This window comes from Sebastes fasciatus, chromosome 10 (assembly GCF_043250625.1).
Source record: "Sebastes fasciatus isolate fSebFas1 chromosome 10, fSebFas1.pri, whole genome shotgun sequence".
In the NCBI taxonomy this organism is placed as follows: domain Eukaryota; kingdom Metazoa; phylum Chordata; class Actinopteri; order Perciformes; family Sebastidae; genus Sebastes; species Sebastes fasciatus.
Genome location: NC_133804.1, coordinates 29,246,061 through 29,264,168, shown reverse-complemented (window position 1 = coordinate 29,264,168; position 18,108 = coordinate 29,246,061). Strand labels below are relative to the sequence as shown.

At 41.3% G+C, this 18,108-nt stretch overlaps 1 protein-coding gene across 1 annotated transcript; it reads right to left on the bottom strand.

The window, feature by feature from the left end:
* Nucleotides 1-114: 114 nt before the first annotated feature.
* On the bottom strand, nt 115-16,404 carry rab11fip5b (RAB11 family interacting protein 5b (class I)). The gene is made up of 6 exons (XM_074649286.1): nt 15,545-16,404; nt 11,492-12,024; nt 10,652-11,210; nt 6,977-9,277; nt 4,940-5,084; nt 115-1,355 (listed from the first exon to the last, which is right to left on the bottom strand). Exons 1-6 carry the CDS (start codon nt 15,922-15,924, stop codon nt 1,095-1,097), a joined length of 4,179 nt encoding a protein of 1,392 aa, XP_074505387.1. The 5' UTR covers nt 15,925-16,404; the 3' UTR covers nt 115-1,094.
* Between the last annotated feature and the right edge of the window lie 1,704 nt (nt 16,405-18,108).

Genomic DNA, 18,108 nt, shown 5'->3' with positions numbered 1-18,108 from the left:
TGCTTATTTATTCATTTCTTTTTTTATTTTGGCATGTTCCGTCCTCCATAGTTTAGTCTCTGCAGTCTCACCGAGGTCTGATCAGCGACAAACCAACAACAAAACAACAGAAACTTTGGCTCATGTGCACTTTATTGTTTTACAGTACTGCGGTCATGTAAAGCATTGCAAGTAGCTACAGTGGTACTAGAGTGACATTAGAGAATATATTATTATCATGACAAAAGTATTTTATAGAAATAACTTATTATACTTTTATCTACTGCATTGATGCTGTGTTATTTCTAAAGTTGCTATTTCAACAACAAAAGTGCAGAATGGACAAAACAAACCATAAAAATATATTAAAATTGTAGTTTTAGCTTGTAACAACAAATACGAATTTAACAAACTGTATTTTGTAAAAAGTAAAACAAAGAAACAAAAACAATAAGTCTCCGTCTTCTTTAGTATTTTCAGGCTCAAACATGAATATTGTTTTTTTGCTTATCATACAGCGATGTTAATGCAGAAACGTCTCTTTTTAAAGTATTCACATTGCAGCGCAGCATGTTATGCATTTCTTAAATTCTAGTTGAAAATATGCAATTACCTCAAGTTAACCTTTCTGCACTCTGCACAAAATGTTGTTTTTACACTTTGACAGCATCAGTGTTAAGGTTACTTGCGCTAACGTCATATTTTGCCAGAGGAACTACTTTAAGCACGTTAAATGTACTTCCAAAAAGTGTTTTTCTCTAGTCTGTATTTTATTTTATGCATGTGTGAAAGCAGTGAGTTTAAAGTTTAAATTGACAACAGCTGACTACCTTAAATTATTCTACAAAGCATGAGTAAAATAACCATTTGGCTTTGATAGAAGCTCGTAATTTATTCTGTTTTCTGTTCGTGCCAAATTGGGAGAGTATCCAGCATGCATGTTGGGTAACATCGTGTCTACATCAACAAGGCAGTATTAGCAGTGAGAAGACCTGGATGATTGTGAGAGCATTAGTGTGACTGTGACTGACTCTAGAACAGTGATTCCCAATCTTAAATAACAACACGCCCACTCGTGAGGAAACAGTATTCTAGAGGATCGTACGTCACCGTCGTCACTTGTGTCTATTGCGCACCTGAAGCAGCGTGGGCGTCTGCTCCATGATCCGCAGTAAAAGATTATCAATGTAGTCCTCCAGGTCTCGGACCTGTAACTTGACCTTCTTCAGATCGTTCTCAGTTTTGTGCAGCTGCGCCGCCTGCCGCTCGGACGCCGCCTGCTGCTTCTGCATGTCCATCTCCTGCTGCAGCAGCAGGGAGATCAGCTCCATGTTGGTCAGGTGCTGGTAGTGGGCCGAGTTGTCCACTGTCACCTCCTACGAGAGAGAGGACAGGAACAGTAGAAATATGTGTGTGAACCTGGCTGGTAAATGTCACAGGAATGGTTTGACATTTAGAGAGATATGCCAACACGTTCTCATCCCACATACTGATGCTTTGTCAGAAGCCTCGGTGTCACTTTTCGGTCGCAGAAAGCACGTGCTTAGTGTTGTGAATTAAACAAAAACACTTGTTTAGGTTTAGTCAACATTTAGTAAAAAACTACATGGTTGGGCTTAAAACTAATATGTCTGTAAAGTGAAGATGTGACTGGACGTTGTGAACACGGGACACGAACAGCGGTCTTCTTCCTGTGTGTATTAGATGCCCTGGGAATGAGAACGGGCTGAATATGCTGATTCACAGTCTTGCCAAGAGTTAGATGAGAAGATTGATTCCACTCTCATATCTGTCCATTCAATATGAGGCTACAGCCAAGAGACGGTTAGCTTAGTTTAGCATAAAAAGGGGAAACCTGGCTCAAGTCCGAGGTAGACGTCAGTTTTTGTACAGTTGGACGGAGCCAGGCTAGCTGCTTCCCCCTGTTTCCAGTCTTATGGTGCATGTCCACAGGATCCATCCTTTCTCATTCATTGTCTATGTAGGCAGCTGTGCAATGCGTTCTGGTAATGTGGCGCGCGATTGAGAGACCGGGTGTCACGCTTGCCGCTCCTTATTTACATAAAGTTGAGGTCTAGGCTATTTTAAGCAAATCAGGGGCGTCCGATGCGACTCGCTGCCTCTGGAAATTCCCAAGAAAATATACTAATCGTCTAAATTAAAGACAGATTCAGCAGCTGCACGGCTTATTTCTCGCATAAAATGTTTTCAGAAACACATTTCGGTGAACAATTTTCGTAATATAAGAGAAAAAAGTTTCCAAACAAGCCGCCATGTTGGTTCCGGTTTGAAAGCCAGGAGCAGCTGCCCACAAGGGAAAGCATTCGTCAAGCGTCCAATGCTGGGAAGCAAGGCGATCCCTCGCAATAAAAACACCTCTGTGGACATATATACCGTTAATGCTAAGCTAAGCTAACTGTCTCCTGACTGTTGCTTCATATTTAACATACAGACATGTGAGTGGTATCAATCTTCTCCTCTAACTCTCAACAAGAAAGAAAATATTTCTCAAAATGTCAAACTATTCCTGTAAATGAGAAACTATGATTAAAATGACTGACTTATTACATTATTAAATGGATAATAAATGGATTACTACGGCGTGTCGTTGGGTGTTGCAGGTGGTTTTAAAAAATGAAGCGAGTTACAGGAAACAATGAAGTCATCTGTGCTCCCGTCCTGCAGTGTATTTATTAACTGCGAGTGCTCTGTTGGTGTTAATAAATGCTCACGGAAGCATTAAATAGTCTGAGGACCAAATGGCTTTCTGTAATTTAGTACGACATGTTGATAACCTAATTCCTCTGCTGTTTGCACACAGTGAGACTCACACAGCGTTAATGGGTACAATAAAGAAAATGAATGTGATTTTTTTTGGATCCGGTTTGCCAGTTATTGATAGGTGACATTAATGAACGGTAATGGTCGTCTGCACACCAGCTCAAATCCACAAATGACTGTAGGAACACAATTATCCTAAAGCAAGTAACAATGATGTGACAAGTACGGCTGATTTATTTTGATTCACTGCAGTTTCAACCCCATCAGGAACAATTATAGAAATGTGGAATAGAGAAACCCTGAAACAGTTCATACCTTCAGGGGAAACACCCCCAGGCAAAACACAGTGTTTTTCATGCCGTGGTCATGCACAATTTTGAGATTTTGGGCTATTTTGCTTCAATAAAATGTCTTCTTTCAGACTAATGGAAAGAAAACATTCAAAATACACATTTAGGTGTTTATTTTACTTCATTTTGTCTATGTGCGTCTGCAGATTTCTCTTAAATTCACCAAAAGTTAGCATTAGATAATGAATTTCAGAAAACTTGTAATAAAAAAAACAATTGTCTTAATGTAAGTAATTAACTGGGGAGGTTTCAGGGTGATATCTATGAGTTAATTTAAATATTATAAATAATTTTTTTTTATAATTTTTAATATAATTTAAATGAGTTTTTTCTCAGACTCTGGGCCAGAAATCTCCACTTCAGTTACACTTACATACAACAAACTTCCCAGTTTCATTCCTATCTATATTCTGAAGGATATTTACAGAGGGCTTTGTTCATATATCATTTATAGCCTGATTTATACAACATTTATTTCCTAAAAACATGGCAAAAATGTATTTTTTATTTTATTTTATTTTCTGGTTTATGGAGCGATAAAAAAGATATATATCTATAAAAACGTTTGACTATAATATTTCATCAAAATGAAACAATATTTTTTTAACCTGACTTTATCCAATGATCAGATTTCTGTTCTGAAAATGTATGCAAATTAGCACATATTTGATAAGATAATGTATCATTTAAACATATATTTTCAGAAAACTTGGAATACAAAAAATAATCGCCTTAATGAATGTAATCAACAGGGGGAAGTTTCATGGTGATATCTATTAGTTATTTGGTTTTCTTTACCCTATTCACCTGGGGTGTCTCGATCCCCTTAAAGGTCCCATATTATGCTCATTTTCAGGTTCTTACTTTCATATTTTGTGTTTCTACTAGAACATGTTTACATGCTGTAATGTTAAAAAAACAAAACTTTATTTTCCTCGTACTGTCGACCTGAATATACCTGTATTCACCCTCTGTCTGAAACGCTCAGTTTTAGTGCATCTCAACGGAATTGCAACGGAATTGCGTTGCTAGGCAACGGTTTGGGTCCATGTTTATTTCCTGTCAGCTGATGTCATTTACACACACTGCAACAGGAGATAAACTGGGACACATTTAGAATGTTTACGTTGAAAAAACGTGTAATGGTCTAAATATTGTATATTTGTGACATCACAAATGGACAGAAAAAAACGGCTTGTTTCAAACGCACAATTTCTAAATTGGCTGTGTGTATTTCTCTGTATATTGAGCGTTTTGATAGTTTAACAGTATTTATATGGCACTTAAACCTGCTATATAATATAAAAGACACGAAAATGATTACAATATGGGACGTTTAAGAAGTAGTTAAAGGTAATAAACACTTTCAGGTTAAACTGATGGAGGCAGGACGTGCTAGAAACAGACCAAAGTGTTACAGAGGGAGATATATAGGAACATATCAGGACCTGAAAACTCGTATCTGGGCCAAAGAACTAATGGGATCAGCATTTCTCTCCCCAGTGTTGAAAGTAACGTCAGTCTAACAGGGAGCTGGTAGGTTGCAGCTGCACACTGTCTGTTTTTTTATTATATCTGGACTCATTTACTTCATGGCAGTACTAATACTCAATCACGAGGTGTGAAAGGTGCACGGTAAACAACTTAATCTAAATACTGCCTGACCAGAATATGAGCAATAGTCTAATTAACAAAAAAGCCACATTAGTAAGATTAGGGAAACCACAATGTGTCTGTAAATGTCCTCCTGTTGAGCTACACACATTAATATTTTTTAGATGGAAGGTTTTAAAGGGTTCATAGAGAGTTGTGTTGTTGTTGTTGTTTACCTGAGTCTTCTCAGGTTCTGCTGCGACCTGTTGGGCGGCGGCGGCGCCGCGTCCGGGGTGGATGGTCGACTTCAGCTTTTCCAGAACCGAGCGACCCTCCTTCTTCTCTGACTGGCTGGAGGTCAACGGCTTCACTGGATGAGGTCTGCAGAGTGAAGAGGTCAGCACGAGTATTTCAACACAGTGTGTTCTCACCATAACTGTTTACTTCATAACTAATCATGTGCGGTCATATGATTGAAAGTTACTGTGTTTCAGTTCAGTCAGCAGGTATAACTGAACGTCACACACACACTTCAGAGCAGAAAATGTGAAGGAATCTGTGAAGGAACATTGAGTAATATAGAGGAAAATACTGTTTTATGAGCTTTAAAAACTGCCACATGAGTTAACAAGACATTTGCTAAAAGTGCCGTGACTCGCTTGTTACTGGAGGATGAAATCATCTTGGGGGGGAAACACAGGGTTGACTTATACAACAACAGCAAGGGGATGTTAGGAAACAGAAATCAGAATTGTGATCACAGCAGAAAGAAGAACTGTTTCTGAGATGACACTTTGTTTTCTCTTGTTGCTTTTATTATTAATACACTGAGTAGCAGTGACTCTACGGTCCTTTGTCTGTTTGTTTTTAAGCCAACAAACATGATAAAAGCACAATTTTATTCTAAATCTTAATCTAGTACGTTTTCTCACCTACATCTGCTGAAAATATAACAAGATCGTGCATATCTAACATGAATTATTTGTTTCCCAGGGCTGAATCAAGGTGTGCCACTAGTATTGTTGTGTCCCCTGAACACAATAAATATCCATATTTGTCCAGCCCACCTTCAGTGGTCAGTGTGGGGATCCTACTAGTTTAAAAACTGTTGAAGAAGTCTGAGGTACTTAGGAGGGTAGCGATTTAAAAAATATTTTATCACCTTAGGCATAAAGTGACAAAATATCAAAGATTTTTTAAATCACTCCCCTCTTGAGTGCCTCAGACTTCTTCAACAACTTTATTCCTAAGTGTGCATCATATTTTTAATTATTTATTGCAGTTGTTTTCGAGCCAAAAGTCTGAAACTTAGCAACACGTTCTGAACTCGTCACATACTGATGCTTTGTCAGACCCTTCGGCGTCTATTTTCGGTCGCATGTAAACACGTGCTTAACGTTGTGAATTAAACAAAAACACTTGCTTAGGTTTAGGAAACAAAACCACTTAGTTATGTTTAGGAAAAAACCAACATGGTTGGGCTTAAAATTATAAAATTTTTACATTGAAAATGTGACTGGACGTTGTGAACACGTGAAAGTGAGACGTGACGCACGGGACACGAACAGCGGTCTCCTGGATGAAAGCCTTGTGGTGTTTCATCCTCCAGCGTGTGTCTCATTCACTCTATATAACCATATAACCACACGCCAGGAGCACTTTCTCAGAGCGTTTACTGTTGCCGCGGATGGGTTTACATTATAGTTAATGGAACACCCGGTGCGTTTCCTACCGCCGCATTCGAACGCCGATGGTTGTGACAAAGCGTGAGTATTTGACGCCCTGGGAATGAGAACGGGCTGGACCTCGACATAAACCTCTGAACAAGATGACTGTCTGGTGCTCTGAAAAAAAACAACACATATTCGAGTGATATAATATAATATAATATACCCCTACAGGTGAGCTTTAATTTAGTACTTCTAGATATCTGGACATATCCGGTGGTCAATGTAGCAGCAAACGTGGCTAAATTTAGGCGTAACAAAGTGTAAGAAAAACAACAAAATGCACAATAGGCAACAAGAAACTGAATAATGAGATGAAGAACATAAATGTGAAGCAAAAGCCAAGAACAAATGCAGCAGGTATCATCCAACCAGTTTGGATGAAAAAAACATATAAATGCATTCAACTTCAAACAAGCCAGGCCAACGGTAAGCAAAGCAACCACAGCAGCAAAATAAAATATTATATAGATTTAACATGTGGAAATCTACAGCTTGTGAATACCTACATATATGGCATATATATCCTAGTGTGAGGATTCTCACCTGCTCTCCTGACAGGCTGGCAGGCTGCTAGCTGGCTGAGTCTCCTCGGGTAAAAGTGAGTGCCGTGCATCGACCAGGAGCTGGTCAGTGGTGGAGGTGGTGGAGTAGGAGGAGGAAGAAGAGGTGTAGGGGGCCACAGCCAGAGTAGTGTTGGCTCCAGCCATGCTTGAGGGATGTATGGAGGGGCAACAGACAGGGGGAGGGTGGAGCGTAGCCTGAGTGAAGGAGAGAGTACGTGGGATGGCGGGAGGAGAGGTTTCTTGCAAAGATTGCCCAATCTTTGACGGGTTCGGTGCAACTTTAGCGTGAAGGTCCTGGAAACTGATATCAGAGGATTTTCCTGTTGCTGCGGAAGATTCGTTGTGATGTGTGGTGCTGTCCACTAACGCCAGCAAGGAAGAAAGAGCTGATTTAGAGGGCTGATATGACAGCGGTCCCTCGCTCGCTTCTGACATGTTTTGAACGAGGGACAAGAACTGTTCGAACTCTCGGTCTCCGCTTTTGCTCTGGTTGCCCGGGCTGCCGCTGCTGTTCTGTCGGGACACTCCTTTCGGTCTAAAACGTGCACTAACCACGCCAGGAAATGGCTCCTTCTGGTTAAGAGCGCCTATTTTAGTTTGCAGATTTCCGTTATCGTCAAAGTCCTTTTGTGTCTTTTTAAAATCCTCCGCACTGCTTGATGCAACGTCTCTGGATTCAAAATCGGCTAAGTTAGCTGTTGGATTTTGTGACGACGAAGCGGCGATCTCTCTGCCGTTCACCCTGGAGTTAGCATGTGCTGCCGCGTTATTCAGCTCACAATTGTCTTTAAAAACTGGAGAGATTTTGTACAGTTTGTTAGATGATGCAGTTATTTCAAAGGAAGAGTTCATCTCAGGTATGTAGGTGTCCTTCAAGGTGAACATGTCCTCAGGTGTGGTAGCTGTCTCCACGTGGTAGGCAGCTATCTGTAAAGCTTCTGGCGGTTTTGGAAAACTCCTGATGCCCTTGAGAGTATCGACTACATCTGACTGAGAGGAGCCGTCTGAATCTATGAAACCAAAATCTGAATTACTCACATTCATGTTCAGATCTTCTGAAGTTAGCGAGAAAGACACGTTATTGTTGACGCATGTGGCTTCAGGTGGATTAGTCTCCTCTGCTGGAGAGGTTGTAATGTCTGGAACTTTTGCATCCGGCGTTGAGGGAGCAGTAGACGGCATGTTCAAAAGGTCTGCGACAGAAATCTCACTATCAACAAGTATTTTAGGTCCTGAGTTCATAGATGAAGTGATCTTATTTGCAGTTGATAATTCAGCGCTCAATGATAAATGATTTACTTTGGGTTGTCTGTAGTTTCCTCTGCACATGCGTCCGTACAAGTCTTGCTCAAACAACATCCCCCCCCAGCGGTCGGTTTCATCCTCCAACGGTTCATATTTGAACTTTCTGAGCTTTTCTTCCGACATGAATCCCGGCGAAGTGATATTAGCGTACGGCTGAGAGTTGACGCTGAGGGAGTCGGAGGTTTCGCTGCTGGTGTGAGGGTCCGGAGATACGCTGCTTCTCCCATGCTGCAGCGAGGCCACGCCGGTCTGTGAGAGGAGGTAGGCTTCTTTATGGACCGCCAGCTCTTGACCTCTGTGCAGCCAGCCGTCGGAGTAAATCTCGTTCGCTGACGTTCTTAAAAGTTTCCTCGGAGGTAAAGGTGGAGGCTCCTCTTCACATGTTTGCAGCTCTTGTGCATGATTATTAAGATGTCTATGAGATGACGTTGGACTGGTTTTCTTCTGAGGCCCTTTAGGTGAGTTGAGCCTGCTGGAGGCGAAGGCATCAAACGAGTCGTCCCATTCTCCGGCGCTCTCTGACATGGAGCGAGGGGCGGAGGGGTTACGTGTGGCCGTTTTGGGTAGTAACGCAGGGAGTGATATCTGCCTAGCTACCGGCCTGGGGCGATCCCGCTTCAAGAAAGCCATGGATGTAGCGTTAGCATCGTGAGCAGGGCTGGGGGTGCAGGGCGGCTGGGAGGGCAGCGTGGTGTAATGAAAGGGAGACGAACCAAAAGGAGGAGGGGACCTCTGTGACTCCTCCGCTATGAGATCCTTGTAAAAGGGGTTGCGCTGCACACGCGAGGGGAACGGGTTGGAGGGTGAGATGGGGGTCGAGGCGGGAGAGGGGGACGGGGTGAAGGGATTGGTGTTATTGCAGTCATCGGGTGAGACATGAGCGGAGGGGGAGGAGCACTGAGGGGCAACAGGGGAGCGAGGAGGGAGGGGAGGGGGTACGTCTGAGCTGCTTTCTACTTTAGGAGAAACTTCCAGCCTGTAGAGGAAAATAGGGCACAATAGTCCTCTTAGTTAATGATGTGCCACGTTATCAAACGGGGAACATCTCTGGCCCTGTTCAGACCTGGTAATAACATGCGTCCTCAGTGATCGGATCACAAGTGGACAGATCTAAGTACAGGTGTGGACGCACTCATTGAGGAAGCGATCGCTCAGACCACATACAGAGGTGGTCTGGGCCTCATATGGCCACATTCTTTTAGCAGTGTATACGTGAATGTGTCCTGGGCCACATTAAGGACCGCCTACTCAACGGCCTCTGTGCTCTGCTGTATTCTGTCGGTACAACTGTATTTTATTCAAATATATCTTTTCTAAAGGCTACATATCTACAGACTATCAGACTAGGCAGTATTATCATACTGTCGGAGATGTGTTGGTGTTTTTGTTCCGGTGCTTTGCACAGAGCTGACACATGCCAGCCTGCTCTCTCTCATCCCCGGCTCTCTGGAGCTACAATATGTGCCCCGCTGTTGTCTGGCAAAGGCAGCTGTGTTGGCGGCGTGGAGGTCCCTGGGGAACGCCGGTACAACAACCTTTTATTTTAAAGTTAATAAAATGTACCCGAATTCATATGAATATGTAGGATATCACTACTGATATTCCGGTAATATTATGTCACATCGTCTGCTGTAGTAGCCGTGTGTTTACTACATGTTTATTTGCATATAGAGCGGGGAAAGTGAAATTGGATCACAAGTGGCCACTGGACACGCATGCGGAGACGCATACTAATGCCACGTGTGAACAGTCGTACTTAAAGCTGTTCACTTGTGTTCGGATCACGCAGGACGCATGTTGAGGAAAGGTCTGAACTGGGCCTTTTCTTACACAAACAGAGAAATACTAACTGACATTTCTGTTAAAACTCCACTAACATCAGTAGAGATCAAAACTGGCCAAATGAAATTATTGTGAAAACAGTAACTTAATCAAAAAAAAAAAGAAGCAGAGCACATTAGCAAAAATAATCAAGCAAAAATAAAAATGCATAGTAGCCATTCCAGATCGTCTGCACTGGCAGATATTCTGCTGATCATGTCAACGTGGAATGATTTTTCTTCACTTCTGCAAGAGCACTTTTCTAAACCACAGTGATGTTGCATCTTTGACAGAGGAACACGAGTCGGTGAAGGTAATGGAAATGCTTGAGTGCTATTTGTGGAAAATATAGTATGAGATGATGACACAGCATGGTCGTAAAATGGAGTAAACTGTGAACTATTCCATTTTCAAATGAGCATGGAGCAAACACTGGACACTCAGCTGAATACAGGCCTCCCCGTGTGCCTGTTGTTCATCAGACACTGTGGAGCCCAAAGCAAAGCCAGTAAATGACCCCCCGACTCACCTCGGCTTGTTCTGGGATTCACCGGAGCCAAACCAGCCTCTGAGCTTCCCCTCAGACGTCGACCCAGCCTGGTTCAGGTCGGACTTCGCTGGAAGAGAATCACTCCTCCCTCCAGAGAATAACGTCTTTCTCAGCTTCCTGCCTTTGTCGGGCGAAACAGCCGAGGAGACGACCGGCATTTCTGCCTGATGAATTGGGGGAGACGACGCCTGAGTGTCCTTTTCTTCCTCCTTCTCCTCTTTCTTCGTCTTGTCAAAGGACCAGCGGCGGCCCTCGGCAGAGGAACCTTTGTCCCTGGTGAGGTTCTGCAGGGAACGAGAGAGCGGCGAGCACTTCTCCAGCAGGACCAGCTTGGATTGGCTCTTTGGAGTCGACGGCTCGGAGTCGTAGACGTGGCTGCCGTTTATACACAAGGAAGACTTGGACTGAGTCATGGTCTGACCCTTCAGAGACTCCACGGCGAGGTTTGATCGAGGGAAGGCTGTCGTGATCTTACTGGCTTCATCGCTGAAGGCTCGCTTGTGTGTGAGAACCTTTGTGGTGTGCTGGCTGGTGAGCACTGTCGGAGGGAAGGAAGGAAGGACTGGGTTATGAAAACAGAAATGAAACATATACATGTTTTTGTATCCAATCACAGTTAAATCTGAGAAAAGTTATAGATCTGTATATTGAGGGGGACGACTCAATTTCTTCATCTAGTGGTGCGGTTGCAGATTGCAACTAACTGAGTACCCCTCTGTTCACTCCTCCCTTTCCAAGAAGACCATCCTCACCATAACAACACTACTCTACGGTCATCAGCCTGCATGTCATGCAAATATAAATGATTTCAAAGCCTACCTTTTTTAGCTAAATCCGCCTCTCCGTACAGGGTGTCCACTCTCACTTTGCTAGTGTAGATGGGAGAGCTGGGAGGGTCTGACATCAGGTCCAGACTGGGTGGAGGGTTTTCACTGGCCATGGAGGACACGCTGCTCTCCGAGGCCAGCGACGAGCACGACCTGGTGTCAGACGACTTACGCAGCCTCCCTTTGAAGAAATCTTTCACCTTGCTCCTCTTCTCCTCCGCTACCTCCACGTCTCGTGACTCCGCCGGCGGCCCTCCTCCGCCACTGTCATCTCCAAACGGCGTCCCCAGGTTTCCCGACAGGGCGGCGAAGCGGCCCGGCACGATGGCCGAGGAGGACTCCATGTCCCCCCTCTTCCTCCCCGTGACGCGATCCTTGAGCTTGCCAAACGCAGAGCGAGGCTTGTCCTTTATGGTGAGGTCGAACATGCTGGCTGTCATGTTGTTGCGGGTGAACTGGACCGTTACCTGAAGTTGACCACGCTCCTTCTCCTTCCTGCCCGCCTTAGAGTTGAGCTTGAACCATCTGGAGCCACAAAAGAAAAGAGACAGTCAACATCCACACTGTGACAGTCAATCCTAAAATCACTGCTTTACATAAATATGTTACTGCTCTGTTTAAAGCACAAACCAGAGGCTGCATCATGTGTTATCTGATCGAACAAAACCAGCAGCAACATTGATTTCCTTTTGGCAATACTTTCCACACATTACATAATCGGGGGATTGTACTCATAATCTTTGACAACAAACTGTTTTTCCAAGCCTCAGAGAAGGAAATCACAACCCAAATTCCTCGAGATCCACCTACTGGTGTGTGTTTGCTGTATAACCAATGAAATCCTCCCTCTGGTCCTGCTCCTAAATCCTCCGAGTGGACCAGAGAAAGTGTTGCAGAGCCAAAACTAACAGCAGGAATTCAGTGTGAGTATCACTGAGAGGGCGGAGAGACCACGATTAAATCCAGATGTGTGGGATTGCTTTAGTGGAGATGTTTCACATTTTACTGGTGAGTCCTACTGAGGTCTTCAAATACTCACAATCAGGCAAATTAGAAAAGATTCAAAGCTGTTTTCAAGATACGCTACAACAGTATGTAAACTGAATTCACATTCTTACTCACTCTGGGGAACCTAAACCACACAGCAGAGACGAAACTACACATTTTCAGTCATAGTTAATTATCATGGACAAAAAACTATGACCAAAAAAACATATTTTTACTTCCCTGCAGTTCTAAAAACTGACTGTGATGAACAATCTGCCACTCCTCGTCACATCATTGTATTATTTATATCAGCGTATTGATACCAAGTTCACCAATCTCACTGGTGGCAGGTCTACATTAAAAAAAAAACAGGTAAAGTAACATTGTGGAATAACATTAACAGGAAGTACTGAAGAAGAATTCAGAGTCCTTTTAGTCAAAAAAATATATAATTCAGATTATTTCTTCTCTTCTTAAATTAGCTCCACCTTTACCAGCTGCGACATTAAAGTGAACACATTAATGCATCACTAATTATATTGTGCAATATAATATACATTATTTTGACATGTTGCCATTCTGCATCATGAGTACTTTTACTGTCCTTACTTTACGTTTATTTTGATGTTAATACTTCTGTATTTAAAGGAACAGTGTGTAGGATTTGGCGGCATCTAGCGATGTGGTTGCAGATTGCAACCAACTGAGTACCCCTCCGCTCACTACTCCCCTTCCAAGACTGCTGAAACGTGAGCTGCCGACTGCAAAACTGTGGTAACGCCATTCGCCTCCCTCAGAGGCCATCTTTACCTTTATAACACTACTTTAGGAGCAACGCGGTACCACGGTTAGCAGTGCAGTGCAGTTTTACGAGCGTGTTGGAGAACTACGGTGGTCTTCAGGTAACGTAAAAAACGTGAAAGTCTCTCTCTAGAGCCAGAGTTTGGTTTGTCCGTTCTGGGCTACTGTAGAAACATGGCGAACTCCGTGAAGAGGACCCGCTCGCTATGTAGATATGAAGGGCTCATTCTAAGCTAACGAAAACACAATGATTCTTCGTTTCAGGTGATTATACACTAAAGAAAACATAGTTATGAACATTATATTCAATTTCTGCCAATAGATCCCCTGAATTGTTACACAATGTTCCTTTAAGTAAGTACGATTTTAAATGCAGGACTTTTACTTGTAACGGAGTATTTCTACACTGTAGTATTACTTTTACTTAAATGAAAGATCGGAGGACTTTTTCCACCACTAGCCCGACACATCACTTCTATCTTCCGTGTGAACAGTATTTGAGGATACATTTAATGCCGTATGAAAGGAAATGGAGGATGTGCATAAAGATGGAGGCTTTCAGGCTACAATCACTCGTTCCACAGTGGAAACTGCATCTCATCCTGTTGATTTGCAGTGCATTGTGGGAACTGCTTCAGCCTAGAGGGCCAGCATTTAATGAGCCTTTTATGCATTTAGGGTTCACAAGCTTTATAGCAGTATTCTGTGTCATCCTGCAAAATACTGATACGTCTGATTTCACTTTCTAACTCTCGTCCTCTTTTATCAGCTGTGTTTTGGGTTGTGCAGCATGTTGTTGATGACTGAGAGGAGATCATCAGAGCAGGAAGAGGAGAAAACTACCCCCAAAACACTGAAATCCACTGGATGAATTACATCATTTGAATGAAGACTACATGAAAAACTGTCTCATTCTCTCGTAAAGTTTACTAAATAACCAACAATATCCAGTGGTGGAATGTAACTAAGTACATTTACTCAAGTACTCTACTTAAGTATAATTTTGAGGAGTATTTCCATTACTTTATACTTCTACTCCACTACATTTTGGTGGCCAATATTATACTTTATACTCCACTATATTTATCTGACAGTTTTAGTTACATGTTACTTTGCAGATTCAGATTATTAATAATAAATAAACTATGATTATAGATTAAACTTCTCTGCAGTATATAAAGTAGTTGTAATAAACTCCACCTCTACCAACTGCTACATTAGTGATGATGCTTCACACATAAATGCATCATAACATATTCAGCATAATAAATAATTTTACTTTTGGTACTTTAAGTATATTTTGATGCTAATACTTCTGTAGGCTATTGGACATATTACATAATTCAAAATAAGAACTATATGACAAGCTGTGCTTCATTCTCCTGTAAAGTTTACTAAACCAACAATATCCAGTGGTGGAATGTAACTAAGTACATTTACTCAAGTACTGTACTTAAGTACAATATTGAGGTTTTTGTACTTTAGTTGAGTATTTCCATTACTTTATACTTCTTTTCATTCTTTATTTTTTCAAGGTTGTTTTCATATATGCAATTTACAGTTCATAATTGCAATAGTTTATAAACCAATTTTTTAAGTAGTTGAGCTGAGAGACGAACACAATAAGTACACTGGGGAAAACAACTTCAGCATTCAAAATTGAAATAAAATTAAGAATAAAAATAATAATAATAATGATAATACTAATAATAATAAAAAGAAAGAACAGAATAAAATTTGTTTTTTAAAATAATATTAATACAAAGAAAAGAAAGTAATAATAATAAATTAAATAAACAAATAAGTTAAATAGAAGAAGAAAAATTATACTTCTACTCTACATTTTGGTAGCCAATATTATACTTTATACTGCACTATATTTATCTGACAGTTTTAGTTACTCTGCAGATGCAGATTATTAATAATAAATAAATTATGATTATAGATTAAACTTCTATATAAAGTAGTTGTAATAAACTCCACCTTTAGTAGCATTAGTGATGCTGCTTAGACATTAATGCATCATTACATATTCAGCATAATAAATACTTTTACTTTTGGTAAAAGTATTTATTATGCTGAATATATGTTGATGCTAATACTTTTGTAGGCTACTTTTACTGGACTTTAACTTATAACAGAGTATTTCTCCACTGTGGTATTGCTACTGTAGACTGTCATTAAACACATGACACATGCACATCTATCTTCTCTTTGTCATGCATGCTTTCATTAATATCCAATAACACAAACGTACTCATCTCTCGGACAAATCCCCTCCTGGAAGATCTTATCCAGAGGGATGATGGTCTGACCCAGGAACACGTCCAGTCCGATGAGGACCCGGTGCATGACGGTGAGGACCAGGTCTCCGCTCCCAGGGGGGTATGAGTACCGACCCTCGTCCTCCAGGATGCCGGGCAGCAGCTCGAAGCAGCACTCCTCCGTCCATTCCGGCATCTCGGCCTTCTCCACCAGCCCGGTGGTGAACTTCTCCTTGCCCACCTGGATGATGGTGTACAGGTAGCGGCTGCCATGCTTGCCCTTGGTGCGCAGACCTCTGGCCCGGAGGACGGTGATGTTCACATGGGTGGGCACCCATCTCTGGTCGTCGTCCAGGTCTATCAGTGACATCATCTTGCAGCGATGCCTCTCTCTCTCTGTGTGTGTAGAGTCCTTTAATAAAATGTGATCATCAGTAGGTTTTGGGGGATCATCCCTCTTTGTGCTGCGCAAAAAAAAAACACCTCTGCAGAAAAAATCTCTCCAAAGTCCTCTGATCCTCTCTGGAGGGTTTACTGGAGGTCAGTCTGCAGACTGCATACCAGGACTGTCCTCATACCCAATACTGATCAATGCAAACCAAGTTAGAAGAGCTGATATCACCCTAAAGTCCGAGCTCCGTGCATCATGGCGCATCAGTTTACTGTCCGAAATGTGCTCCGCCCTCCTCCTCCTCCTCCTCCTCTTCCTCCACAGCAGCAGCAGCAGCAGCAGACAGACATGCCGCAGAATTAAAGAGAAACACCCAACAAACCAAAGCGTTCAGATCACACAATACAGGCTGCTGTCAGAGAGGACATGTGGAGAAAAGATGCATCCAGCAGCTTCATTTAAAAAACAACAGAAAAATTAAAACTAAATATTTTCCAGCTTCAAATTCTTTGTCAAATTCTTATTTCCAACCAACATCTCTGGAACAATGTGCAGCAAAAAGAAAACCTAGAATATAATAAGCCATAAAAAAAAAGACAAATTAATTGAATATTATTAAATAGATTGAAAACTGATCAATTTTTTTAATTTTTTTATTCTAACCCTTAATAGAGGGTCTAATAAGGCTGATCAATTATTTCATTTTTTATGCACATTTTGTGCCTCTGTGTGCTTCTAACGGCATCGGCAAGATTTCACAGACTGGAGGAAAACAAGCAGTAAGAGCTGATCTGAGGTCTACAAACCAAAAGCGTTATTATCACATCCACCGACACACAATACAGGCTGCTGTCAGAGAGGACATGTGGAGGAGAGATGTGCATCCAGCAGCTTCATTGTCTTCATGTGAAACAACAGAAAATGAAAACTAAATATTTTCCAGCTTCAAATTCTTTGTCATATTATTGTTTTTCAAACCAAAATCCTCTGGAACAAAGTGCAGCAAAAAGAAAACCTAGAATATAATAAGCCATAAAAAAAGACAAATGAATTGAATATTATTAAATTGCTTGAAAACTAATTAATTTCTTAAAATTGTTTTTGAATGAATAAATGAATGAAAGACTTTATTTCGAACATAAAAATAAATAAAAACATATACAAAATAATAACAAACAAAACAAGAGTAATAGTGTCCGAAAAGGAGTAGATAGAAATAAAACGTATATTTCCCCTATACCCCTTTCACACTTCTCCTCTAATAACTCATATATCATAGAATGATAATATAATATAATATAATATATAAACTATCCCAGATTTATTTACATCCCACATTTTTATTCAAACCATTAATAGACCCTTTAAGGCTGATCAATTATTTCATTTTTTTTGCACATTTGGTGGACGTACTGTACCTGTGCATTAACTTACAGTACAGCCCTTTATTGATATATTGGCTTGAGAACAGCTTTTACTGATGGACTTCATCAGGTTTATCCTTGCAGCTATACAGCGCCACCTGCTGGAGATCAGTGACAGCTCAGTATGAGAAAAATCAGTAAAAAAGACAGCAGCTACTAACATGTATTGAAGTGATGCTGTAGGCACATCCCTGTGATTTCTTTCAAAACTAATAAAAAATGTCATCAAATAAAATAATAATAATAATAAAATAGCTGCTGTAACATTGAGACAGCCTCAATGTGAAGTTAACTGGCATTTTGTCCAATCTTAGCCCACTTATGGGCTAAGCTTTATGAAATAGTATTTTTTGTCTTTTTAATGAAGGGAGCTACATTTATTGGGAGTGTTTAGTGACTGCCTTGAGTCACTAAAGACATGTGTCCTTTGTCTTTATCTAAAGCAACATCTCACCTTCACTTTTCTTGGTTCAAAACTGAAGAATTGCTGCAATATTCAGTAAATAGGACACATCATGTTTGCTTTGTTTGTCATACGTTTGATGACACTGTGATTTATGTAGAATCACCAGCAGCACTATGGAGGATAGTAATTCACTCAAGTACTGTTGTTAAAGTGGACCTATTGTGCTTTTCCCCCTTTCCTTTAGTGTGTTACATAGTTTTTTGTGCATGTAAAAAGTCTGCAAAGTTACAAAGCATAAAGTCCACACCAAAGGGAGTTTGGAAACACTGCTCCTGA

Coding starts and splice junctions, on each gene's coding strand:
- rab11fip5b (XM_074649286.1), bottom strand. CDS start 15,924: ATGATGTCACTGATAGACCTGGACGACGACCAGAGATGGGTGCCCACC. Junction 5,085..6,976: donor CCAGCCTGTCAGGAGAGCAG/GTGAGAATCCTC, acceptor TTCACTCTGCAG/ACCTCATCCAGTGAAGCCGT. Junction 1,356..4,939: donor CAGAACCTGAGAAGACTCAG/GTAAACAACAAC, acceptor TCTCTCTCGTAG/GAGGTGACAGTGGACAACTC.